The sequence below is a fragment of the Leucopleurus acutus genome (assembly GCF_964270905.1).
Source record: "Leucopleurus acutus genome assembly, chromosome: 9".
In the NCBI taxonomy this organism is placed as follows: Eukaryota; Metazoa; Chordata; class Mammalia; order Artiodactyla; family Delphinidae; genus Leucopleurus; species Leucopleurus acutus.
Genome location: NC_139144.1, coordinates 53,223,683 through 53,250,676, shown reverse-complemented (window position 1 = coordinate 53,250,676; position 26,994 = coordinate 53,223,683). Strand labels below are relative to the sequence as shown.

Below are 26,994 nucleotides of genomic sequence, written 5' to 3'. Positions count from 1 at the left end.
CTTCCTTGGTGTAGTGCAGTAATATGACTTTACAAATAAAAATACAACAGGTAATGAATTTTAGATTCAGACAACAAAATCTTTAAATTTTTATAACACTTTAATAACAGACAACATTTTTTGAGTGCTTATTACTGCCAGGTACCCTTCAAAGCATTTATTTGCATTTTCTCCTCTAATCTGAAGAGAGGCACTAAAATTAAGCTCATCTTTTAGATAAAGAAACAGATCCTTAGAGATATTAAGTAATTTGCTAAAGGCCATACTTTTAGGAACTAAAAGTTTCAGTTGGGTCTGAAACGTAGGTACATTCCAAAGCACATTAAATACTATACCATACTTCTGTTTTTATGTAATAGGCAGTTGAAAATATTACCATTCTTTTAATAGAGAAGAAAAAAAGGCCCTGCCGCAAAAAGGGCAACAATATAGGCAAATATAAATTTGGGATTCCTAAGCTAAAATTTACTGCCTCTGTCTTTTTCAATTCCACAGTGTACTTTCTTGGAGTTTGAACTATATTCTCTACCTCTTTCTGTTTAGCTCAACAGAAAGCATGTGATTTCTTCTGGTACTGCTGCTGCTACCAGTATCTACCAGTAATCTGAAGAAACAACTGTAAGTTCAGTGAAAGAAGATTTAGGGTAACTCTTTCCAAATCTGAGTATAAAAATTCCCTGTAATGGTAAAACAATTAAGAATACATCTATAGAATAAAAGATTATATTTTTAAGGAAACAGAAAAAAAATTAAGAGCATATTTATTTAATAAAGGAGCATATTTTTAAGGAAACAGCATATTTTAATGGAGAAAAGATATATATTAAAAGCAACTATATTTAGCTACTAGATCAGAAATATTGATCAATAAGCTATTTGATCACAGTGAAATAAAAAGAGTTTGAGTTGAAAATGATCTAATTAATGTATTTTACATATAGATAATAAACTAAGATGCAGAGAGGTAAAGTAAAGCAGCAGTAACCTTTCTGGCACCAGGGACTGGTTTCGTGGGAGACAATTTTTCCATAGATGGGGGATGGTTCAGGCGGTAGGTAACGCGAGTGACAGGGAGCGGCAGATGAAGCTTCGTTTGCTTGCCTGCAGCTCACCTCTTGCTGTGCGGCCCGGGTCCTAACAGGCCGCGGACAAGTACCGGTCCACAGCCTGGGGGTTGGGGACCTCTGAAGTAAAGTCACTTGCTCAACGTCATGCAGCTAAAAAGTTGTGGACTTTAACAGGCCGTAAATAGTGCAGGCACTTCTTAAACTAGCCAAAGAAGTTCACTTTAAACAGTAAGTCAAAGGCAACTTTCCCATAAGAAATAATAGTAAATAACTTAATTACATCCTTTCTAGAGGACAGGCTACAGCAAATAGTTAACTACTGCTACGAACATAAATTTAAGAACGTAACCCAGGCTGAGGGGAAGAGTTATTATTATGTGAGAAGAGTACCAGAGCAAGAACTACATTGGGCAACTAGTGGAAAGAGCTAACTCCAATCCTGTGAGCTAATCCCTCTCATAAAAAAAAAAAAAAAAAAAAGGAAGGCTTTAATTCTAATGAAAACTTTTGGTGTTTCCTGATACCACAGCTTTCCAAAGAACTAAAAGAATACTTTTCTAACATGATGCAAGGTCAAATCATAAGTAGCTAACACATGTAAATTTTATAAGGATAGGGCTTCCCTGGTGGCACAGTGGTTAAGAATCTGCCTGCCAATGCAGGGGACACAGGTTTAAGCCCTGATCTGGAAAGATCCCACGTGCCACGGAGAAACTAAGCCCATGTGCCACAACTACTGAGCCTGAGCTCTAGAGCCTGCAAGCCACAACTAATGAGCCCATATGCCACAACTACTGAAGCCCACGTGCCTAGAGCCCGTGCTCTGCAACAAGAGAAGCCACTGCAATGAGAAGCCTGTGCACTGCATCTAAGAGTAGACCCCACTCACTGCAACTAGAGAAAAGCCTGCACGCAGCAACGAAGACCCAACGCAGCCAAAAATAAAAAATAAATAATAACAATAATAAAATAAAATATAATAAGGATAAACAAACATAACACAACTCCAGTACAAAACAATAGAAATTGCAAGGGTGAATAAGGGACTGTGTGCTGTGCAATGGCACTTGCTAGTCATTAGCTATCCTACTGCATGACCTCAGGATGCCTGAAAACATTAATGATACTTTTCCTGTGGGGCAGACCTTGTAAATCTGAACGGTGTGGCACATACACAGTAATCAAAGATTACTACAGAGAAAGCTCATAAGGCAAACATGGTAGAGGAAAAAGTGGCTGGAATGAGAACAGCTTTGAAAAGAAGCACTAACATTTATAAACTAAGGATTCATTCTTTGTAAAAACAAAAGAATAATCTATTTACCAGCATGCATAATGAATGGGTGCCCAGTGGTCACTATCTAATTGGTTGACTGAAAATCTTTCATTGAGAAGTCGGCTTAATAATTCCGAATCTCCTTCACAGGCACTTCGATGGAGAGGAAAATCATCTACCCACTGTCGTTCCCTAATCATTAAAAGAAAATAAGAAAAAAAAAAACAGGCACTGTTGAAATTCATATTGTTTTGAAACAAATGTGACATATCTATGAAAGCTATGTTTCACTGAGCAGCTGTAAACTAAATCATTTATGTAATGATTACATTGCATACTAATTGTATATACCATTTTAAACAGTATTTTAACATTAGAATTAGGTGTTTAAAAAGCAATGTGAAGGAAAACCAGAACAATACTTGTCTTCTGTGACACTGCTCATGCTTCTCTGCCATTTTTCCTGTTTGGGAATTTGGATTTTTGAGTAGTCTGGAGCTCCTAGACCAAAGTATGGATTTATTACCACTTTATCTACCTAGAAAGGGAAAACAAAACAAAACAAAAACAAAAACAGCTTTAGATACTGAGCTTTAGACACCTGACTTTGATGTATAAAAATAGAGCTAAGTACGGATGTCATCTTAATGTTTACAATTAGTAATAGATGCATTTATCTCAGGAAAAAAAATTACATTTGAAATGACATGTCTTTTGAAATCAAAGCCAAAATTCATTCAACTCTTACCCGGTTTGTATATTGAAGATCTGATCCAAACAAAGGGTTGTAAATACAGGTATCTGCTTTCTCTAGGGCTAACATTTTACTCTTTATTTCTAGTGCACTATAGCCCATATGTAGTGAGTTTTCTGTCTGACCTGATTCAGTAGCATATGCAGGGTTTATAACATTAGTTTTTATCCGCTCAAGAGGAGAAGGTCGGAATAAAGCCGGAATAAAGTGAGATTGTGCATGACGTTCATCTAACCACCTGGCAAAATAAAAAGAAGAGGTAGTAGATGTATTTGTTAAAAAGTGAAGATGAAAAAACTAAACTACTATCAAACTCTGATGTGTGATTCTTTCTAATACTACATTCAGATTTTTATAATTTTTTTAAAAAATAAATTTATTTATTTATTTTTAGCTCTGCTGGGTCTTCGTTGCTGCGCGCAGGCTTTCTCTAGTTGCGCGAATGGGGGCTACCCTTCAGTGATGTGCACAGGCTTCTCATTGCAGTGGCTTCTCTCGTTGCAGAGCACAGGCTCTAGGTGCATGGGCTTCAGCAGTTGTGGCACACGGGCTCAGTAGTTGTGGCTCGCGGGCTCTAGAGCTCAGGCTCAGTAGTTGTGGTGCACGGGCTTAGTTGCTTTGCAGCTTGTGGAAACTTCCCAGACCAGGGCTCACACCCGTGTCCCCTGCATTGGCAGGAGGATTCTTAACCACTGTGCCACCAGGGAAGTCCCGGGATTTCTATAATTTTAATTAGTGTTAAGTACTTCATTTACTGTAAATAAAAGTTCTGTTATTGGACATAGCAAACTATTTTTTTTAATGCATGTAACATAATAATAATTAAAATCCTTTTCAAAAAACACGAAGTCCTTTAAAAATTTAAACCACTGAGATGTAGGTGACATTAGACCTGCTGTTACAGAAAGACAAAAGGCATGACAGGTGAAAACGACTTGTTCACTGATAAGGGTAAATCAATACTAAATCTAGTTTTATAACAAAGGAATCTTAATTCTTAGGCCAGGGCAATCTTTGTCATTTTCTAAGAATAAACTTAACATGTTGCAAGCAAATCAGGACAATCTTGTCTTTGGGGTTTAAAATTTTTATATTATACTTCAAAAACTTACCATTTCTTAATATATATATTATTAATTTTATTATTTTCTTCCAAAAGAATTTCTATCTCTCAGAGCTAATATCTAATATGAACATGTATTTGATTTATTAAAAAATATTTTTAATGGCAGTTCTTACTTATCCAAGGCTATTAACATTCTTGCTGTAAGTGCAGCAAAGTGAGTGCTGGATTCACTACAGACTCGCATAATATCTTGTAAGCAGTAAAAAATTGGGCATCCTGGAGTATACGTATATTTAGTATTATCTGAAAAAGAAAAATGAAGAATTATGCCATCATATAAAAGGTTTACGACTGCATGATTTTTATTTAAAAGTACACAGTATGTTAAAAAAAATTGTTAAGTATAACATAAATTGTTCTAGATTTTAAATTAGTAGACTTGGATTCAATTGCTGGCCAGCTCTGTGACCTTATCCATTTGGGTGAATGCAGGATTTAGAATCCTGGAGGACTACAGAAATTGTTTCCCCTTTCTCTTCCTCAACAATGTTGTAAAATTCTGATTAATAATAAGGTTTCCAGCACCATTTAACATACTGATCTGTTTAACCTAAGTATGGCTGGGGAAAAAAAAATTCTGTAATGGTAGAGCTGGCTAATAAAATACGTGTAAGTACTGTGTAGCAGCAGTCTGATGAGATGTCCACAGTGGGTCATTAATATATCATTAGTATTATTACGGCCTTACATGAGGCCAGTACTCTACAGGTTCCAAAGTGATTTTTACATCTAATACCTCACTGAATTCTTCCAGCACGATGAACCAAGTAGGAGCAGATATCTATCTTACAAATAAAGAGGTGAGGTTTAAAGAGGTGATTTGCCCAGAACACAAAATTAGTGGGCTGCATGGTCTGCACTGAAGCTCAATATTTTTTCTATTATTCCAGGATAATAGGATAAATTCCTTGTCAAAGCTCAAATTAAATTTTCATATTAGATCTAAGTTCTTTAAATATTACCACTACTGTTGGTAAGAGTATTTTAGAACTATTACTGACACTTTCTTTTCCCAAATATAAGATAGGTTCTGATCATAATCTGTTAATTTTCCAAAATACATAAATTTTTATTTCTATTCTACCTATATAGCACAGTCTGAAAAATCCCTCATTATAAGCTAAAAACTTTTTGTTTCGATTATGGCTTCCTTCCTCACTTCTTTGTTCTACTTTTAAAAACAGAAACGAAAATATTACTGATCAGTCTGGAAGCCTGAATATTACTTTGAAATCAAACCGTCTTTTTAAGTAACAAATTTCTCCATCTTCCATTATCTTAAAAACATGTATTCTATAATAGTATTACAATAGTAACTATGAATCCAAATTCCTAAGTTCCTCAACAGACTTTAGCTTAGCACCTAAGGTATACAAAGATTCATAAGGTGAAACTTAGACTTTACCTTTGACAACTGATGGAACAATAAATAATGCCGCTTCTCTGCCCATCTTCTCCCCATCCAGAGGAAATTTCTTCATTAGTACCACTCGTTTTCCTAATCATTTTTTTTAAGTCAGTAAAGATAAAAATAATGGGCCTTTTAAAATCTTATATATTACCTTGAGAATTAGAAAAATATATTTTAAAGGCAGTATTAAGAGGAACTGAAATATAAGAAGTCAATTTTATTATGGGCACTAATAAAAACTGGTAATTCTGATAATAATGTAAATCATTCTGTGGACAATCAACCAATAGATCCCCTGTTCTGACTCACTAAAAGAGAAGCTTCCTATATGTAGCAAGGAAAACCATCCTGCTAAGGACTGACAGAGCAGCTGAACAGCAACACATCCTGCAAGGTGAACAGGCATATACTTCATTCAGTTGGGATGTAGATGGTAAGAGTTTCACTGAAGTCTAAGCTGGCCAAGAAGCGTAGTGTACATAAACTGCAAAGTCTTAAAGTTTAGCAGCTCTTCATTTAATATTCAACCTCCACTCTCAATTTCAGTTTTTATTAAAATCTGATTGGGCTATAAACTATTGTTCTGAATTGTAACCACCATTCTCTTTTTTTTTTTTTTTTTTTTTTTTTTTGCGGTTCGCGGCCTCTCACTGTTGTGGCCTCTCCCGTTGCAGAGCACAGGCTCCGGACGCGCAGGCTCAGCAGCCATGGCTCACGGGCCCAGCCGCTCTGCGGCATGTGGGATCTTCCCGGACTGGGGCACGAACCCGTGTCCCCTGCATCCGCAGGCGGACTCCCGACCACTGCGCCACCAGGGAAGCCCATAACCACCATTCTTATACTTAGTCTGTTGTTCCTGATTTGGCAGCAAGGGGGCTATAAATAACAACCTACAAGTCTTTCACTCTAAAACCTTTCATATTCTGGATATCTTTGTCATAATTTTTATCAACCCTTCCAATCTCCCCATCCCAAGAAATAGAACCTTGTTCTTGACCCAGGTAGGAATGCCTGGCTGGATGCCTTCTGCGGACAGGTAGATAATATGAGCTCAAGCAGCTTCATTCATTCACAAAATGCTGGAGTCAATATTTGTGATTATTATGGCACATTATTATTATAGCCCCCAAACAATTTTTTACAAAATAGACACTTGTACAAAATATAAGTGTTAGATACATTCTAATAAATTTGAGAGGCAATATTTCTTTTGTCTGGCTTGCGGTCTTGTCCCACTTAATCTTTCCTGCCTTGCAGCTTCCCTAAATCCAGTTCTGATCCATTGTTTAATTGCCTACTTTGCAAATTATATATGCAACTATGAGATCTGTCATGCGGGGAAAGAAAAGCACTGATTACAAGTTGGGAAATGAGGTTCTAGTCCTAACTCCTCCACTAATGGGAATATAATTTTTGTAGGTGACAACCTATGTTTGCATTTCCATTTTACAGATGTAAAAATGACTATATACTAACTCACAGGACCAATTTAAGAATTTCATTAATAAGTAATTGTGGTAGTGTTTTATAAACTATATATAGCACTGCACAAAAAGGCACAACTACTGCTATTATAAAGTCATTGGTAATTTTCATGTGATGCTTATATAAGAAATCATATTACTCTATAAAAATATTTCACACTTTTAGAAAACCTCAATTGAATAGGATAGTCAGGTATGGCATGGTTCATTGATATAACTGTCTATTTAGTTAAGTAAAACTTCTTTACTTTCATTTCTCTTATTAAAAGCTGCCTGAAAATGTATTAGTACATTCTACTGTCTAAGTATATAAGATATAATTGTGCTAGACATGTTTCAGGGTGCCTATCCACTTGTAACTTCTCCTAAGAAAAACTACCCAGCCCTCTGGGCCGGGGAATATTTTTGTTAACACTGATATCACTTATATCCCCCTGGTTGGTAAATGAACCAAGTGGTAGAGTTTGGCTAATTCATAGCAAATTATGACTTGTCTATCTCAGCTCAAATATGTGATTTGGGCTCAGACTTTGTCTCAGTAATTTGATCTAATAGATCCTGATAACTATAACAATTTAGTGATAGTAAAACAAATCTGGATGAAAATGTATCAGAGAAGTCCAAGACTGAGGTAGAAAAGGCTGACAAATTTGTGGCATCCAAAAGAAGAGCCTTTCACTTGCCTTGATCACCCACAGGGATAGTCCCCCTTTTTAGCTAAGATCAATTTCTAGATCATTTTATTTAAAAAGTCAATCTGATAATTAGGGAAAGGGGATTCTCTCTGTAGTACTCAGAATGTGTATCAAAGATCTGTAAATTTATGCAGGAACTTCTTATAATCTCGAGTTACAATGCTTAGAGCCCCAAGCCACAAAAACCCTGCAGGCCCTATTGAGGAGGTTACCAGTTGGGGAGATAAATATGGTGAATGGTACCTCCAGAAGTTATGAAACAGGCTTAGTTCAGCTATCTCTAGAGAACAACTATCCCAAATAACCAACAAATCAAATTACAGGATTCAGCCTTATCTCTGCAACAAAAATAGTCTCTTCAGTGAGAGATGAATTAGACAACTAATCTCTATAAAGATGAACAAATAGAAAAAAACACTAAATAAGCTTTAAAAAACTGAAAACTAGGCACAGAGAGGTATGCTTTACCTCACTATCAACAACTGTTTTCAACTGCTGTTTGACTGAAATTAGCTTTACCTTTTCAATTATAATGCCTGAATCCTGGACAGAGTATATAATTTCTGTAACTTCTGCTATATGCTTCTTGTGAGGCCACAGCCTGATAAAATTGATCATTAATGTTTAATCAGTTTCATAGGCTATAGATTATCTAATATTTTTAATGAGGCCTGAACCTTTCAGGGTGAATACTTCTACAATTTATTTTGGCTCTTTGAAAATGATCTTCTTCTTGTGACCAAATGGGAAGAAAACCTCTGCTGACTGGTAATTTATAGGACTTGCTCTAATACACAAAATCTTAACTGTTACTTAGTTATGGAGAGAGGTTTATAGTTTTCTCTTGTCCTGGAGTAGAGAAACAAACATAGTAGTTCACAGATACTTATCTAGGGAAATACACTTCTAACAAAAGTAATTTTGTGCTTTCTTTTAATTTTTAAGCCACCTGTTGGCTTCCTCTCTCTCTTGAACAAATCATTAACACAATTTAAATATTTTCAATTTTTTTTTACTTAAAATTATCTAAACATTTCAAAAATATTTTTTAACTTAAAAAAATTGTTAAGTTGCTTTTTGAAGGGGGCTTGGCTGCACCTTAAAAAAAAAAACCCTAGAAATTTCTGAGTCTTTTTCAAGTTTTTCAAATGAAAAGGAACATAAAAAGAAACTGATTTTAATCTACTTTTTAAAATGTCTTTCTCCACAAGCATTTAAAGCCAACTGTGTTAAAAAGAAAAGTTTCTTACCTCTGATACCCTGGTTTGCAGGAGAAATTGGTTTGGTGGTTTCTACTACATAATCCAATATGCCTTGTGTTATTTCACTGTTGCCTTGAAGTTTAGTTTCCAACAAAACCTTCTTTCTCTTTTTTTTCTGTCCTTCAATGGGAACTTCATGCAACAAAATCTTAGATGAGAAAAATAATATTAAGAGAGTGTTTAAAATTAAATTTACTTGCCCTAGAATATAATAAGCCAGCAGTCTTTCTTAACCCTAGCTGCATATAAGAATAACCTGGACTCTTTCAAAACAGTATCAATGCACAGCTTCATCTCAGACCTATTAAATCAGAATGTCAGGGGAGTGGGGTCCTGGTACTAGAAATGTTAAAGTTCCCCAGGTAATTTAACAGTGTAGCCAAGACTGAGAACCAGTAAGTCAGAGCACTGCTGAAGCAGTAGTCTCCTCAGAACCCCTGCAGTATCCCTTAATAGGTTTCAGAAAACTAACCTTAAAAAAGCAATTAAAGCAAAATACTAGAGAAGTTAGTTCAAGTTAGATTAGATTAGAAGTATTTTATGATGCTTGAAATCTGCTGCATAGAAAAGATAACAATTCTGCTTTGGGTTTTTTTTGGCAGGAGCCTCAATCATGTTTACTAATATATGTATTCAAGACTACAGAGAAGTAACTTAATTGCCTAAAACTTAATTAAAGGTAAAGATATTTTTTAATGAACTTTTAAAAATAGTTCTTTGGGAAAACAGCCAAGAACAAAATTTAGGTTGGAATTTTGAATAAGCTGAATTTTGCAATTTTTTTTTCAATTTTTGAGAGCCATTCCGTAAACTGTACTAAAAACCAAACTCTCATAAGTTATATAAGTAAAACTCAAATAAGTAACTTTTAATATCTAATAATTTATCCATATCAATGAATAGAAAAATGGTCAAAATACATGTAGCGGAAAAGACATGATGATGGGCAGATCTACGACTGTAAATACTAGCTTGTCAAGATCAAGGTTATCAACAAGAATTTACAGGCTATGGTTATACTTTATATGTAAATGAAAATAATGGAGAATGACATTCAATGGTTGAAAATCTAAATGTTAGTAAATCGTTCTCACTTCATATGACTTAGCTCTGTATTCCCGAGAATTGAGACTGGCAGCATTCTTTGGCCGAATAACAGCAACGTACGCATCTTCTATGTTTTCTGGATTTCCCATTGCTTTATAAAACAAAGAAATCCCTTGAAAGATTAAATTAAAGGACACATAACCACTCTGAAAAACAATTTAAAAAATAAAATGTTGATTTTTCTATCTTAGAATACATATACTATGTAAAAAGCAAGTCAGAGATAACTGATAATATGTTACCATTCAAAACCTTTGTTTATAATTTAAGATTACCTTGTCCTTTTTTCCTTTTCTATTAAAGGTAGATTTTTGTTTTTTAAAATGGGGATACATACTTTCATAGGTCTTAACAGCATAAGAATCTGCCTTTTGGACCTATAAAAAGGTGATATGATTATAAAATGTCTTGTAAATACTAAGTAAAAAATGGCTTGAACTAGCAATTTAGAATAGTACCCACTTATTTTCCATAAATTGCACAAGTGAATGTCATACTGTTAATAGTTTGGAAGCTAGAAATAGATAGCTGCCATTGACATTCTTTTCAGAATCTTTAAAAAGAACTTTGATATCTGACATTTGGATGAACTAAAGGATAGTTTATAATTTTCATTGGAGCTGCCTATCACAGACTCAAAAACATTTAGTCAGTTCATAAACGCTTTCTGATGATGACTTAAGAATATTTCCCACTTCCATTATCAATTCCCTACATAATCCAAAAATTTTCTTCCAAATATATAATATATATATTTAAATATACATACACATGAACACTTTTTTCCCCAGACTAATCTGAAGTCTCCATTAGGCAATTTCTAACAAGTAATTGAAGTGCAAGCACTCTCGGTTGTTTGATAGTTCCATCTCTTCATTAAGTGCTATTATTAATTTTTTTTCATGGCTAGACTAAAACAAATCTCTTTGTATTGAATATATTTTATTTATTTGTTTTAAAAAAACTTCCTCTCATTTATATGCCAGTAAATTTCTAAAAGAACATCAAGCAAGGAGTTGCTTTCCTAGCCATGGTGAGATGAACCTTCTTCAGTTTTTTTTAAAGTCCATTAGGCATTAAAATGACCTGTTCATATTTAATGATTTCCTTATTGCCCCAACTCTCATAGAAAAAAAAGAGCTCATTTTCAAGAAAGGTTTTGAATATCTTTTGAGAGGAGATAGAGGACTTTACTGTTTTCTCAACTGCAATTAATAGTCATTTTGAAACCTTTAATTTGCTTCCTTGTGTAATAACAAAAGCCTTTAATTTACTTCCTTCCACTGCCTTATAACTGGAAAATTTCCTTTAAAAGAAATGTTTTTAAAATCCAGTAACTTATGACATTTTAAGTAAATGTTAGCCTAAAATTAAAAGAACCATTAAAATTATTGCACAAAATTATCTTAATTTATAAATTATTTTAAATTATAAAATTTAGTTATAAATTATAAAAAATTTTATTTTAGATTATAAAAATGTTCACTGATTTAGATCCAGAGAAACTACAGCTATCTCAACAGAGAAACTACAGAAAACATTAGGACTGAGACATTTCATTTTGTGAAAAGTTTTGAAGACATTCATTTTCACTCTATACCTTGTGGAATTATTTTCAGTTCAGTTTTTCCATAAGATCATCTTAAAACCCACCTCATACAACAGCACTTTCTATACTAAGTGAAAAAGATGAGGCTTTTTTCTTCTCAGAATTTCTATTTAGCAATTACTTTTCACCTCAGATTAACAATGACTTCAAGATAATAAAACCCAACAAATTTTGAAATGTATGGATGCCTCCTTGAAGACTGCCAGCCCCCAAAAGAAAGACATTGCATTGTGAATACATTTTGTAACATATATGGCACTATTATGGAAACCCTTTTTTCTACTAAGCACCTAAAAAGAGAAATCAAGTAATTCTTAGTTTTCTAAACACGATTTAAAGCAAATCAATTCCTGCGCTGGTCAACTCATGTTAAAAAAACATCTATTAGGGCTTCCCTGGTGGCGCAGTGGTTGAGAGTCCGCCTGCCGATGCAGGGGACACGGGTTCATGCCCCGGTCTGGGAAGATCCCACATGCCGCGGAGCGGCTGGGCCCGTGAGCCATGGCCGCTGAGCCTGCGCGTCCGGAGCCTGTGCTCCGCAACGGGAGAGGCCACAACAGTGAGAGGCCCGCGTACCGTAAAAAAAAAAACCAAAAAACCCCAAAAAGCATCTATTAGCAAAAAGCTTTATTTGTTAATACTTATCACTTCTCTAGAATATTTGGTATTGCACAATACACTCAATTTTTAAAAGAGAAACAAATGTGATATAATTTTAAAAAACCATGAGGGTTATAGCATTTTGTTTTTACGTCATTTAATGTTAATGTACACCAAAGATTCTAAAAATTGAGTTTCAAGAAATATTCATACTTGAATGTTTGAAATATACATACTTCCAGTGACATGAAAGAAGGTAACAAAGGCTTAAGTGAGGAAAAGAACAGAAGCTACTAATATATGAAGGCAAAACTGCTAGGGCAGAAACACATGCAAAAGGATTGGAAGAGGGTAATTTGAGCTAAAAATAACAGAAAAAGCTATAAATAAAATTTGTAATGTGTTTAGACTGAATTTTAGATAAAGGTTCAAGTGACCAATAGGAAATATGTGGCATTTTCTGGAAAATGCTTAAGAATAAATGATAATATGCTGCCTAACTAATAAAGCCTTACAAATATGTAGAAGTGGTTCTCAATTGGGAGTGATACCTACCTGGGATCATTTGAAAATCTGTACCGGCATTTCTCGTCACTATGACTGGGGAGAAATGGGGTGAACAGATGCCATTTAGTCCCCATGGGGGGAGGTTTGTTAACATCTTTACTAAAAACAGTCCTGTTGAACAAACTGCCAATAATGTCTTTAATAAGAAACATTTGCTGTATAGAGTACAGATAGACAAACTTTATTTATTTATTCTGGCCGCACTGCAAGGCTTGCAGGATCTTAGCCTCCTGACCAGGTATTGAACCCGGGCCCTAGGCAATGAAAGGGCAGAGTCCTAAACCACTGGACCGCCACGGAATTCCCCAGATGGACAAACTTTAAAAGTTGTTTGCAATGAAGAGAAAGAGAAGATTCAGAACATGAATATAGGTATTGTAAATTTAGTTACCAGAAGTCAAAATTGACAAGATGATTTACAAAGTACATGCTAATAGAAATTACCAATAATGATCAGAAAGTGTACTTCATGAATAAAAACAAAAAAAGGAGCATTATCTTAGGGTTCTGTAGGATGTTCCTGATCCCTTCTCCTCCATCCTTAAGCAATGTTTTTCAACCTAATAAAACCCATGTTATTATGCTTTTAAAATAAGTGCTAACACCTATAATGTTTATTATGTGCTAGATACTGTGCTAAGTGCTTTACATGCATTAACTCATTTTATTCTCCCCCAAACCTGATGAAGTATTATTATTATCTCCATTTTACAGGAAAAAAAAACTGAGGTAGAGTAGCTACATGCCACTTCTCCACTCTCCTGGAACAGTTTAATATTTTAAAGCATTGTTACATTAGAGAGAAGTGATGGCAACTAAATATGTGTAAGAATTCCCCTACAGGGATATGTTGACCATTAAAAATTTCATCCTTTTGCCACTCAAATTGGTTTATAGTAATAAAAAGAGAGGAAGTAATAATAAAGCATAATAGAAAATAGTCACTGGTGCTACTTCTAACACAGCTTGTTTTGTCCTTGTCCTTTCAACCAGTTCTACCAATCATCAGGTAGTATCAAAAAGTACCATCGGTAATTTTCAAGTACTTTCCTTCTGTTAAGTGACATTCTATTCTGTAATTTAAGATATTTAATAATCTTCAAATAACTTCTGAATGCAATTATACTAAATCTGGCTAACGGAGAAGGAACTAAGTAATAGTGGAATTGGGAAACAAATGAATTCCTACAAGTATATTTAAGGAGGTTATTTGGGGGAGCATGATTTCATCCATAGTATATCTAAACATGCTTTATATCAACTGCTACTATAGTTCTTCAACCCAGTTCGAAGGGGAAACCAACTAACACATTAACTCGGGTTTAAGTCGAAAAGATCATGGAATGAATTATTTGTTTTCCTACTGTTATGAAAACATTTTTGCGTTTTTGACATTTTCCCCAAAATAAGATGAGGACATCATCAAAGCAGTTAAAAGACATGATGCTGAGAGAAGCATCTGCAAGCAAACTGCAGATACAAAAACTCTCCAAGAGTGAGAAGGGAATCATGGAGGTGAGGTTCCGAGTCAGGTCAGCTAGATCAAAGATTTCTGGTGAAGCTAAAAACACCATGGAGAACCGAGCAAAGAACGAAAGCCCAAAGCCTTAAAAGATGGAGAGAGGGAAAGAGAGGAGCGGTGAGCTCCAAGGACAAGTTGTGAATCGCTTTTCCTGAAATGACAAAAATCAACACTCTGCCTAGGAGGTTTTTCCTCCGCCACCGCCCATCAGCGTCCACTAACGGAAAAGGACGTGCACGCCTCTCTGCATCGAGAGCCGCCACCCAAAAAGGGTCTTTGGCGTCTTTGTAATTACTTGTAAGAAGTAAAGTCCTTGCCTGGAAAAACTAGATGTGGATGGAGATAGTTCGGCCTCCTACCTTTCCGTTTCTCTCGCTGGAGTCTGAATCGTGCTCCTCCTCGTCTCACCCGTGTGGGGGGCCGAGGACCTCCCGGGCCACTACATTCAATTCAGTGGGTGGGACAGTCACCTGGGGGGCGGGGGACCGTCACCGCTTTCTCATTTCTCCTTCCCTTCACTTTCCCAGCGGCCAGGCCCAACTTCCTGTGACAGGAAAACAGTCGGTCGCCACCAGAAGCCGCCCGGCGTGTTCGGCCGCCCTCCGCACCCCGCGCCTCGAGAGCTCTGATCTCGGGACTCGGAGAGCCTCTTGTCCACAAGCTCTTTATTGGCCTTCCCTCTCCTCTCAGCTCAGCGCCATACACACCTCACCCCCTCCCCAAACTAGGGGATTCCAGATCTTCAAAGGCCTTAGCTTTCCATCCCGATGCTACCGGGGCGAAGAAATCGCTTCCGGGTTCACGCCCCTCGCAGCCTCGCGGTTGGTGGTGGAAGAGCTTCCGGGTCGGCTGCTGAGCTACTGCCGTTCCTGTCGTTTCTAGCTGGGGCTGAGGGCTGTCTGGGGCAGGTGGCGGGCGGCTCGGGGACTGGGGTGGTGGCGGCAGTGGGCGCGCCAGAGGCTGAACCGGAGGCGGGGGAGGGGAGGGGGGCGGCCCGGGCTGCAAGCGCGGGCCAGGCTGGAGCATGAGCCGGATTTGACCGCGAGGCGGAGGCAAGAGCCACCGCCCCCTCTTCTCCTCCCCCGAGTGAGGCGGCGCGGCGGCCGGAGAGGCATGGGGGGCGCCCGCCCAGTCTGAGCCTCGCCGCAGGCGCTTCCAGCTCTCGCAGAGTTCCCCGCGGGCCTCCAGGGCGCACCCTCGGCCCCGGCAGCCTTTGCCCGGCGGGCGCACCGGGGCCGGTGAGGAGGGGGCGCAGGGCGAGGAGGGGCGTCCGCCTGGGTGGGTGGGGCGCAGGGAGTACCTGAGGTCACCGGCTCGGCGCGAGAGGCAGGGGCGGCAGAACTGCAGAGCTGCGGAGTCCATCCGACCCTTACCCTCAGTCCGGGAAGTAACCGTAAGTCTCAGCTTCGACGTACCGGTCTTTTTGAGGCTGTCTCAACCTATTTTCGGCTCCGAGTTCAGCGCTACCGAGTTCACGCCCTTCCGGGACTCCTGCAAATGTGCCTCCCTTCATTTGTGGAGGATTGTGTGTCCCCATCCCTGAACAGTCAACATCCTCTATCTGACCCATTGGGAGCTCTTCTCCCAGCGAATTTGCAAGCCTCTGTGTTTCGGTAGCACGTCCCATCCTCACCATCTGGATGCATCTTCTTGTCCCTCTGTCCTTAAAGGATCTATGTCCTCCCTTTTTTTCTGTTTGTACCCCGGACCTCACAGCTTCCCCCGCCCATTCTTTGAGACGTGGAAAGCCACGGGTTCGGCTGTTCTCGTGAGCTCGAGAGTCTTGAGCGGGTGGATGGATGAAAGTGAAGGGCTATGATGGGTGGGGATAGGGGCACATAGCTCTAGAGAACCTTTATTTTTGCATCTTCTGCTACCAGAAAAGAATGGACCTTTCCCCTGGACCTTCATTCCTCTCCCTTCCTGTGTATAAGCTGTTTTCTGTACGTTGCTGTTTGAGTCGCAGGAAACTGGAATTAGAGCTGTAAATTAAGAACTCCCGAGGAGGTTTTGAGGATGTCTCACAAGCTCTATTCACACGAAGTGGCATATTGAACAACCTTGTATTGAAATGAAGACCCATTCCAGGGAAGATTTACTAGTAGGTCTGAGAAATCAATGTGAAAACAAAAGTCTGATGTTTCAAATGTGTTTTGGATACCTTTAGATAATTTTTTAGTGTGTTGAATTTACATTTAATTCTTAATTTAAAATGTGTGTGTGTATGATGTGAAAATCTTTGTATTGGAAGTTTTTGCTTTGTTAGTGGTTAAAAAAAAGTAAAGTGATTTTTGATCATGTCAGATTATATTTGTCAAGATATTATCTTAAATCCTTAATTTCATAGAGACTTTATTTTAATTGATTTGGCTCAACCATCTACAGATGTTACACACCTTTGTGCCTGTCACCTTCCTGCTTCTTAGTTAAAAAAAAAAAAAATTAACCGTGAATATCTTCAATGTGTATTTCCAGATTTTAAACTAGGCATTTTTTTCTCGTTAAAATTTGGTTTCCTTTTTAAACTACCACAGCAGAACTTTCCAGAAATTAGACTAAAAAGTAACTAATGCTGTCAGTGACTGGACAATAGTTCTTAGCTGACTTCATGCATTTTGTACTTTTCCAGGTACTGTAGGAAGCAAATGATAATTTAAGAATGATTTTCCTCTGTGAACTACAGGTTCTTTGTTATTGTTCTCTAAATTACTCTAGTTTAGACTGGTAGCTTTGGTTATTGTTTTCAGAAAACGTCATTTTGTTCAGAAAGGTAAATGTTTAATAATGATTTTTTTGTTTTCAAAACCTCCTTTTAGCAGTTGATTTGAGGTTATTATTTGATTTGTAACTGCACACTGTTCACAAATTTTAGTTTGAACTAGGCTTAAAAGATGTATCTCTAGCTGTCTCTCTGGAATTGTACTTTACCGGCTTGTGTCAGAAGCCAAGCGCTGCACAGAGTTGAATGTATTATTAAGGGTGTGGTTTTTGCTTTTCGTAAAATTGATCAGTTTGCAAATAAGAAGAGTGGGTGCTGTAGTGAGGTGATGGGCAATAATTTGAAAAGGTCCTTCTTAGAAACAGTAAATTGACTCCTATTATTCTTGGACGTAGGGTGGAAAAGATAGGACTGTATTTTCACATTATGCTTTTTCCCGTGCCCATTGCACTGGGAATTTTGAGTTTTCAATATGAAAGTGTTCTGAAACCATGCAGACCGTGCCATAAGTGTGGGCTCTATCAGGTGGCTGCTGAGACATGGGAGAGAAGTTTTGTTTGCTACTCTTTTATACTCCTATAGCACTGCCCACTTTTGAGAGAGTTGGTTTTCTTTCTTTCCTCTTCCTTTTCTGGGGTGCACTTGAACTTGTGAAAGTGAAATATGTGTATTTACAACTTACTTGTAGGTAAAAGCTCAAGCTAATTTTCATGTATAAATAGATGGAAGAACTATGAATTAAGTCTGATTCTTCTTGAATGGAAGTTAGGAAAGATTCCTCAAGTGTTTTGGGTACTTCTTACCTCTTTGAGTATGAACATTTATTTAGATGAAATTTAAAAATCCTTCTCTCTAATATTGAACTTTATATATGACACATTTGCCAAAACAGATTTGAGAGTGACTCAGTCATTATTAAAAAGACCAGTCTGAGAGGATTTTCTGTGCATGGTTCTAAAAATGCTTAGGTATTTTGTTTTCTTTCTTAAAGTATGATTTGCTTAGGGAATAGTAATTTGGTGACTCTTTACGTTTATTTTTCAGACAACCTCAGATTACCTCTTTTTTTTTTTTCTTTTCTAGATAACTTACTTTCATACTCACTTCATTTCAATAAACCTTTATTGAATGCCTACTCTGTGTACCAGGCACTATGTTAGATTCTGGAACTACAAGGATAAATAAATTAAGATTCCTTTCCTCCCTGAATTTGCCAGTCTAGATATTTGACTGTGATTTTATCCATATGCTTTTACAGACATCTCTAATAGGTTTTTAAGTTACTTGACCATATTTCAGGGTTGTTTCACAACCTTTCTATAAGAATTAACACAGTAAAGGCCATTTATTGAGCACTTAATTCACACTAGCTACCCTGCATTTAGTTATTACATTATCTCATTTAATTCTTAGAAGTGTCCTAAGAAGTATTTTATCTCCATTTAAAAACCACACTGGGGGGCTTCCCTGGTGGCGCAGTGGTTAAGAACCTGCCTGCCAATGCAGGGGACACGAGTTCGAGCCCTGGTCCGGGAAGATCCCACATGCTGCGGAGCAACTAAGCCCATGCGCCACAACTACTGAAACCCGCACACCCTAGAGCCCGTGCTGTGCAACAAGAGAAGCCACGGCAGTGAGAAGCCTGCGCACCACAAGGAAGAGTAGCCCCCCCTTGCCGCACTAGAGAAAGCCTGCGTGCAGCAACAAAGACCCAACACAGCCATAAATAAATAGATAGATAGATAAATAGATAGATAGATAGATAGATAGATAGATAGATAGCTAACTAACAAACCCACACAGGACTTTCCTGGTGGGGCAGTGATTGAGAATCCGCCTGCCAATGCAGGGAACACGGGTTTGATCCCTGGTCTGGGAAGATCCCACATGCCATGGAGCAACTAAGCCCCATGTGCTACAACTTATCGAGCCTTGCTCTAGAGGCCGTGAGCCACAACTACTGAGTCTTCATGCTGCAACTACTGAAGCCCGCATGCCTAGAGTCAGTGCTCTTCAACAAGAGAAGCCACGGCAATGAGAAACCTACGCACCGCAATGAAGAGTAGCCCCCGCTCACCACAGCTAGAGAAACCCCGCGCAGCAACGAAGACCCAACACACCCAAAAATAAATAAATAAAATAAATAAATTTATTTTTTAAAAAAAGTCTTTCATTTCTCTTGTCCCTCAAAGGGACTGAAATAAAACCTAATTCATGACCCCCAACCAGACTTTAAAAAAAAACAAAAAAATAAACCATACAGATTCTGGTTTATAGTAATGATGAATGTTGTTTTACTTCTTATATGCTAGAAAAGATTTGACGTTAAGATTTCTCATTAAGGGGAAGAACTTGTAATATAGTTTTAAGTTTTTAATTTTTTTTCCTGTAGGTGATTTAAAAAAATTTTTTTAATTGAAGTATAGTTGATTTACAATGTTGTGTTAATATCTGCTGTACAGCAATGTGATTCAGTTATATATACGTTCTTCTTTTAATATTCTTTTCCATTATGTTTTATCATATGATATTGAATATAGCTCTCTGTGCTATACAGTAGGACCTTACTGTCTATCTGTTCTCTATATAAAAGCTTATATCTGCTAACCCCAACCTCCCTCTCCAAACCTCCCCCAATTCCCTGCCCCTTGGCAACCACCAGTCTGTTCTCTGTCCGAGATTCTGTCTCATAGATAGGTTCATTTGTGTCATATTTTATTGGGTTGGCCAAAAACTTCATTCAGTTTTTCTGTAAGATCTTATGGGAAAAAACCGAGCGAACTTTTTGGCCAACCCAATAGATTCCACACATAAGTGATATCATATGGTATTTGTCTTTCTCTTTCTGATATACTTCACTTAGTAGGATAATCTCTAGTTGCATCCATGTTGCTGCAAATGGCATTATTTTGTTCGTTTTTATGGCTCAGTAGTATTCCATTGTATATATGTACCACATCTTTATCCATTCATCTGTCAATGGACATTTAGGTTGTTTCCATGTCTTGACTATTGTAAATATTGCTCCTGTGAACATAGGGGTGCATGTATCTTTTTGAATTATAGATTTGTCTGGATATATACCTGGGAGTGGGATTGCTAGATCATATGGTAATTCTATTTTTAGTTTTCTGAGGATCCTCCATACTGTTTTCCACAGTGGTTGCAACAACTTACATCGCCACCAGCAGTGTAGGAGGGTTCCATTTTCTGCACGCCCTCTCCAGCATTTGTTATTTGTAAACTTTTTAATGATGGCCATTCTGACTGGTGTGAGATGGTAACTCATTGTAGTTTTGATTTGCATTTCTCTAATAATTAGCAATGTTGAGCATCTTTTCACGTGCCTATTGCCCATCTGTATTTCTTCTTTGGAGAAATGTCTATTTAGGTCTTCTGCCCATTTTTGGATTGGGTTGTTTGTTTTTTTGTTGTTGACTTATATGAGCTCTTTGTATTTTTTGGAAATTAAGCCGTTGTCGGTCACATCATTTTGCAAATATTTTCCCATTCTGTAGGTTGTCTTTTTTTTTTATATGGTTTCCTTTGCTGTGCAAAAGCTTGTAAGTTTAAGTCCCATTTGTTTATTTTTGTTTTTATTTCTATTGCCTTAGGAGACTGGCCTAAGAAGACATTGGTATGATTTATGTATGTCAGAGAATGTTTTGCCTATGTTCTCTTCTAGGAGTTTTATGGTGTCATGTCTTATGTTTAAGTCTTTAAGCCATTTTGAGTTTACTTTTGTGTATGGTGAGAGGGTGTGTTCTAATTTTATAGAATTGCATGCGGCAGTCCAACGTTCCCAGCACCACTTGCTGAAGAGACTGTCTTTTTCCCATTGTATATTCTTGCCTGTTTTGTCAAAGATGAATTGACTGTAGGTGTGTGGGTTTATTTGTGGTCTCTCTGTTCTGTTCCATTGGTCCATATGTCTGTTTTTGTGCCAATACCATGCTGTTTTGATTACTGTAGCTTTGTAGTATTGTTGGAAGTCTGGGAGAGTTAGGCCTCCTGCTTTGTTCTTTTTCTTCAGGATTGCTTTGGCAATTCTGGCCTTTTATGGTTCCATAGGAATTTTAGGATTATTCTAGTTCTGTGAAAAATGTCATGGATAATTTGATAAGGATCACATTAAACCTGTAAATTGTTTTGGGTAGTATGGCCATTTTAACAATATTAATTCTTCCAATCCAAGGGCATGGGATATCTTTCTATTTCTTTGAATCATCTTCAATTTCCATTATTAACGTTTTATAGTTCTTAGTGTATAAGTCTTTCACCTCCTTGGTCAGGTCAGGTTAATAACGCTATGAGTAGAAAGATTCTAATTTCATAAGGTATTAGTATCTTTTATTTACTAGAGCAGATGAATTGTATAGTAGCAAAATGTAATTTTCAGCTGTTGTTTAAACCTTTGAAAAGACAGTTCTGAAGTTCATTATGGTTAACTGTAACACAGATTTTCAAGCATGCATAACTTTTTTTTTCTTCTAGTTAATTAGTGGGACCAAGAGCCTAGAAAATGTACTAAAAAATGTTCGTATTCTCCAGGAAGGAGAGAGTATTGAGCTACATGAAACCTATTTAGCTTTTAAACATTCTCAGTTCAATTCTGACAATTCTTTGATGCTTTGGAGAGTTTCGGTTTCTGCAATAAAAATGTATTCTTTCATATTTAAAAATGACCTTACTCATCTGTTAGTAGGATATATGCTTTATCAGCAGTATGATATGGTTCAGTCTAATTGTTTTTCAGACCTTCTCAAATTTTTTTTTTTTTTTTGCGGTACGCGGGCCTCTCATTTTTTGCAGTACGCGGGCCTCTCACTGCTGTGGCCTCTCCCGTTGCGGAGCACAGGCTCCGGACGCGCAGTCTCAGTGGCCATGGCTCACGGGCCCAGCCGCTCCGCGGCGTGTGGGATCTTCCCGGACCGGGGCATGAACCCGTGTCCCCTGCATTGGCAGGCGGACTCCCAACCACTGCGCCACCAGGGAAGCCCCCCTCTCAAATTTTTTAAAGGATTGTCATCCACTGTCAGCTCTTTTCACCAAGTTTCATTTGTATTCTGTTCTGTTTGGTTGGTTTTAACCAAAAACTGTCAACAGTTAGTCATTCTTTAGACTAAGGCCTTTTGCTTCTGGTTATACATTCTTGTTTTTAGGACTGTAGAGCATATAATTATTCCTCCTCCAAGTTCCTAAGAAAGGTATCCTTGATATTTTTCGATCCTCAGTCTGACATATATATTTTAGCTTAACATATACAGTTTTTCCCTTTCAGTGTAACAGAATTCTTGGTACTTAGATCACTGTGTTTTGTTTTCTTAACATCTTTATTGGAGTATAGTTGCTTTACAATGTTGTGTTAGTTTCTGCTGTATAACAAAGTGAATCCACTATACATATACATATATCCCCATATCTCCTCCCTCTTGTGTCTCCCTCCCACCCTCCCTATCCCACCTTTCTAGGTGGACACAAAGCACCGAGCTGATCTCCCTGTGCTATGCAGCTGCTTCCCACTAGCTATTTTATATTTGGTAGGATCGCTGTATTTTCTGGCTGGAATAATATTGGGGATAGAATTCCTATTCGAGACATAACTGACAAAAGTCATAAACGCATTAGGTACTGGAACCACAGAGATGAATAAGTCAGAATTCCTTTTCTCATTGAACTGTAAAATGCCTATTTAATATCCATGAAGAGAAAGGAAAGTTCACTTAAAAACATTGAGATGCCTTTACGCCAAATAGGCATAAAACATTGTCCTCCTATTCATGTATCCCCTCAGGGTATTGTAAAGGAATGTTATGTAAATAAACATATTAAGCCAAGGTTTTCATTCTGTCTCCTAGCCTCAGACAGTAGCTGCTTATCATTTGCTGTAACACAAGATGTTCTGTATCACATATTAATAATCACATTTTTTAAAAACTATTTTGAAATAATTTAAAACTTAAAAGATGCCAGAACAGTACAAAGAACTCCTTTATCTCCTTCATTCAGATTCCACCATTGTTAATATTTTACTGCATTTCTTCCATTGCCTGTCCTCTCTCTTTCTGTCTTCATATATATGTTACATACATGTTTGTATATGTGTGTATAAATACATATGTACATACCCATTATCATAGTCTTTTTCAGAACCTTTTGGAGCAAGCTGTAGACATGGTGTTCCATCACCCATAAATACTACAGTGTCTATTTCTCAAAAACAAGGCACTCTTATATAACCCTCCAAGTCGGAAGATAAGCATTGGTACAACACTACTGTCTAGTCCAAGGAACCTATTCATATTTCATCGACTATCCCAACAATATCTCTTTCTTTTTTGATCTAGGATCCTATCTGGGAATACATGTTGTATTTAGTTGTCATGTCTTTTCAGACTTCTTCAGCCTCATTTTCCCCCATCTTTCATGTCCTTAACGGTTTTAGGTAGTACATTCTGTAAGATCACCCTGAACCTAGGTCCATGTGATATTTCCTCATGACTCCAATCAAGTCTTGCATTTCTAGCAGGAATATCACAGAAGTAGGGCTGTGCCTGTCTCGGTGCATTGCATCCACAGGCATATGATGTCAAATCATGCTGCTACTGGTAATTAACACCTTGATCATATTGGTGTCCTTTTGTATTTGATCAAAATTTGTGGAGAGGTATTCCAAAATTATGCATCTTGATTCTCATCAAACCTCTATTCACTATCCTCAGTGTAGGTATCAGTGATGACTCCCACCTGAATTAACTACTTTTATAATTATATTTCTCTATTTTTTTTATTCCTTCTACATCTATTAGTTGGTATTTTATTGTAAGGTAGAACTTTTATTTCTCCCCTATTTATTTGTTTATTAAATCAGTAAGGACTTGTGGATTTTTATTTTAGTGTGTTGTGATTTGTTACTATCATTATTTATTTTGCTGTTTAAGTTGTCCCTGATTTAGACAGTGGGAGCCCCTTCAAGCTGGCTCCTGTGTCTATCATGCTCCCATCTCATCCATTGTGCACTTCTGGCAGAACATGCTGTTCCTGGTTCGTCTTGTACTTTGCCTGGTCCAGCCCTGGAATCAGCCATTTCTTCAAGGAGCCCTGTTTGTTTTTTGATATTGTTATTTGTTTTTGTAAAATATGGTGTTTAAAAACAAAGATTTAAGGGCTTAGTTTCTCATTGCTACTGGGGTGTCATTGCTTATAGGGACTAGGAAACGTATGAGTATGTAAGGATGGTTTGTATACACATACATATATGTATAATGTACTAATATACATCCATAATTATTTCTATATCTATGTGCGTGTTATAAAACCAGAAGTTGGTTCCTGTACTTCCAATTCCAGTCCAATACCCCAGGGTTCTTTCTAGTCTTTGCCCTTTCCATGTTTATAATGCCTTCTCTGGTGGTAAGAAACTTAGCTTCACATTAGTCTCATTATAGTTATCACTTGTCTAATTGTTTTGTTACCATTTTCCCTGCCTTGTAGACCATCACCTCCCTTTATCTCTCCCTATCACACCCTGCCTCGTTGATTGCTGGGCCTGTTGGCCTGTGCCTCTTTGTGAATCCATAAGCCCTCCCTGGGCCCACAGCTCTGTGCAACTCCCTGTCTGCACACAACACCCGGTTATCCTCACCTCTGGGCCACACCTGTGTTGGCCTTCCTGACATGCCCTCACTGCCCTGCATCCTTAGCCAGCATGCTGACTACTTTACATAGCTCAGTATTTCATTAGTTAATTTTTAAGCATATTTCCAGGATTTACAAACATACGTGTATGTGATGACATATACAACTATATAGCATTGCTATAATAAAACTATAGATTTACAAATACACATATATATAATGAAATATACAGCTATATAGTACACACACATAAACACACACTACCTGTGGTAGACTAATTAACAACCATAAAGTTCTTCCATCCTGGTATGCATTCCCCTTTGCCATGGGGCTTTGTTGCTTCTCCCATCTATTTCTCCATCTCTTGAGTCTTGTCTAGCCTTGTGATTTGCTTCGGCCAATGAATATGGTAGATGTGATATGTGAGTTCTGGAGCTTAGTCCTTAAGAGAAGACTTCAAAGAATGCTTTCCTGTAGCTGCCATGTAAGGAAGCTGGTCTAGCTTATAGGAGGGTGAGAGAACCAAGACACCCCAGTCAGCATCAACCAGCAGACATGAAAGTGGACTATCTTGGACCTACTAACCCAGCTGACTGTTTAGCTGAATGCATCTGCAGAGGAACCAGAGGTGAAAACAGAAAAGAAATGGCCAGCCAACCTATAGAATTGTGAGAAATGACATTGTTTTGAGGCACTAAGTTTGAGGTGGTTTGTTTTGTAGCAGTAGATATATGAAACCATATCTGTTTTCATTTTGGACATCTGTGTTGTCTCTAGTCTTCTATTATGAACAATATTGCAATGAATATCTTGTACATAATATATAATGTTTTAATTTTAATACATAATGCCAGATTATTTTCCAGAAATGTTGATGTAGTTCTTACTGCCGTCATTAAAGTCTGAGAGTAACTATTTCCCTCACAGACTCACTATCACTGATGTTTTCTTTGACAACAAAATCAATTTTAAAAGCATCTTATACTTCTTCATTTTCGTAACTACTTGTGAAGCTGCGCATCGTTTGATAATTTTGTTGGTCCTTTCGATTTTTCAGTTTTTTGAATTGCTTATTCATAGCTTTATTCACATTTTCCTGTTGCATTTTTTTTAAATTTTTGAGTTTTATTTATTTATACAGCAGGTTCTTTTCCTTTTTTTTTAACATCTTTATTGGAGTATAATTGCTTTACAATGGTGTGTTAGTTTCTGCTTTCCAACAAAATGAATCAGTTATATATATACATATGTTGCCATATCTCTTCCCTCTTGCGTCTCCCTCCCTCCCACCCTCCCTATCCCACCCCTCCAGGCGGTCACAAAGCACCGAGCTGATCTCCCTGTGCTATGCAGCTGCTTCCCACTAGCTACCTACCTTACATTTGGTAGTGTATATGTGTCCATGCCTCTCTCTCGCTTTGTCAAAGCTTACCCTTCCCCCTCCCCATATCCTCAAGTCCATTCTCTAGTAGGTCTGTGTCTTTATTCCTGTCTTACCCCTAGGTTCTTCATGACATGTTTTTTCTTAAATTCCATATATATGTGTTAGCATATGGTATTTGTCTCTCTCTGTCTGACTTACTTCACTCTGTATGACAGACTCTAGGTCTATCCACCTCATTACAAATAGCTCAATTTCGTTTCTTTTTATGGCTGAGTAGTATTCCATTGTATATATGTGCCACATCTTCTTTATCCATTTATCTGATGATGGACAGTTAGGTTGTTTCCATCTCTGGGCTATTGTAAATAGAGCTGCAATGAACATTTTGGTACATGACTCTTTTTGAATTTTGGTTTTCTCAGGGTATATGCCCAGTAGTGGGATTGCTGGGTCATATGGTAGTTCTGTTTGTAGTTTTTTAAGGAACCTCCATACTGTTCTCCACAGTGGCTGTATCAATTTACATTCCCACCAGCAGTGCAAAAGGGTTTCCTTTTCTCCACACCCTCTCCAGCATTTATTGTCTCTAGATTTTTTGATGATGGCCATTCTGACCGGTGTGAGATGATATCTCATTGTAGTTTTGATTTGCATTTCTCTAATGATTAGTGATGTTGAGCATTCTTTCATGTGTTTGTTGGCAGTCTGTATATCTTCTTTGGAGAAATGTCTATTTAGGTCTTCTGCCCCAGCAGGTTCTTATTACTCATCAA

At 37.5% G+C, this 26,994-nt stretch overlaps 2 protein-coding genes across 6 annotated transcripts in view; one reads left to right on the top strand and one right to left on the bottom strand.

Moving 5' to 3' along the window:
* KRIT1 (KRIT1 ankyrin repeat containing) overlaps nt 1–15,230 on the bottom strand; it is a 42,948-nt gene extending 27,718 nt beyond the window's left edge. For 2 of the 3 annotated variants that reach the window (XM_082846776.1, XM_082846774.1), the window contains exons 1-8: nt 14,840–15,230; nt 10,170–10,273; nt 9,064–9,223; nt 5,629–5,721; nt 4,337–4,466; nt 3,092–3,335; nt 2,766–2,881; nt 2,392–2,535 (exon numbers count right to left, since the gene is read on the bottom strand). In XM_082846776.1, coding sequence (XP_082702902.1) covers nt 2,392–2,535; nt 2,766–2,881; nt 3,092–3,335; nt 4,337–4,466; nt 5,629–5,721; nt 9,064–9,223; nt 10,170–10,271 — 989 coding nt within the window. In that variant the 5' untranslated portion in view covers nt 10,272–10,273; nt 14,840–15,230. Of the gene's footprint in view, nt 1–2,391; nt 2,536–2,765; nt 2,882–3,091; nt 3,336–4,336; nt 4,467–5,628; nt 5,722–9,063; nt 9,224–10,169; nt 10,329–14,839 lie in introns of all 3 variants that reach the window. The other variant, XM_082846775.1, reaches the window with a different exon arrangement.
* Nucleotides 15,231–15,573: 343 nt separating this feature from the next.
* Nucleotides 15,574–26,994, top strand: part of ANKIB1 (ankyrin repeat and IBR domain containing 1) — a 133,601-nt gene continuing 122,180 nt past the window's right edge. For 2 of the 3 annotated variants that reach the window (XM_082846768.1, XM_082846769.1), the window contains exon 1: nt 15,777–15,873. The gene's annotated coding sequence lies outside the window, so the exon portion shown is untranslated. Of the gene's footprint in view, nt 15,874–26,994 lie in introns of all 3 variants that reach the window. The other variant, XM_082846770.1, reaches the window with a different exon arrangement.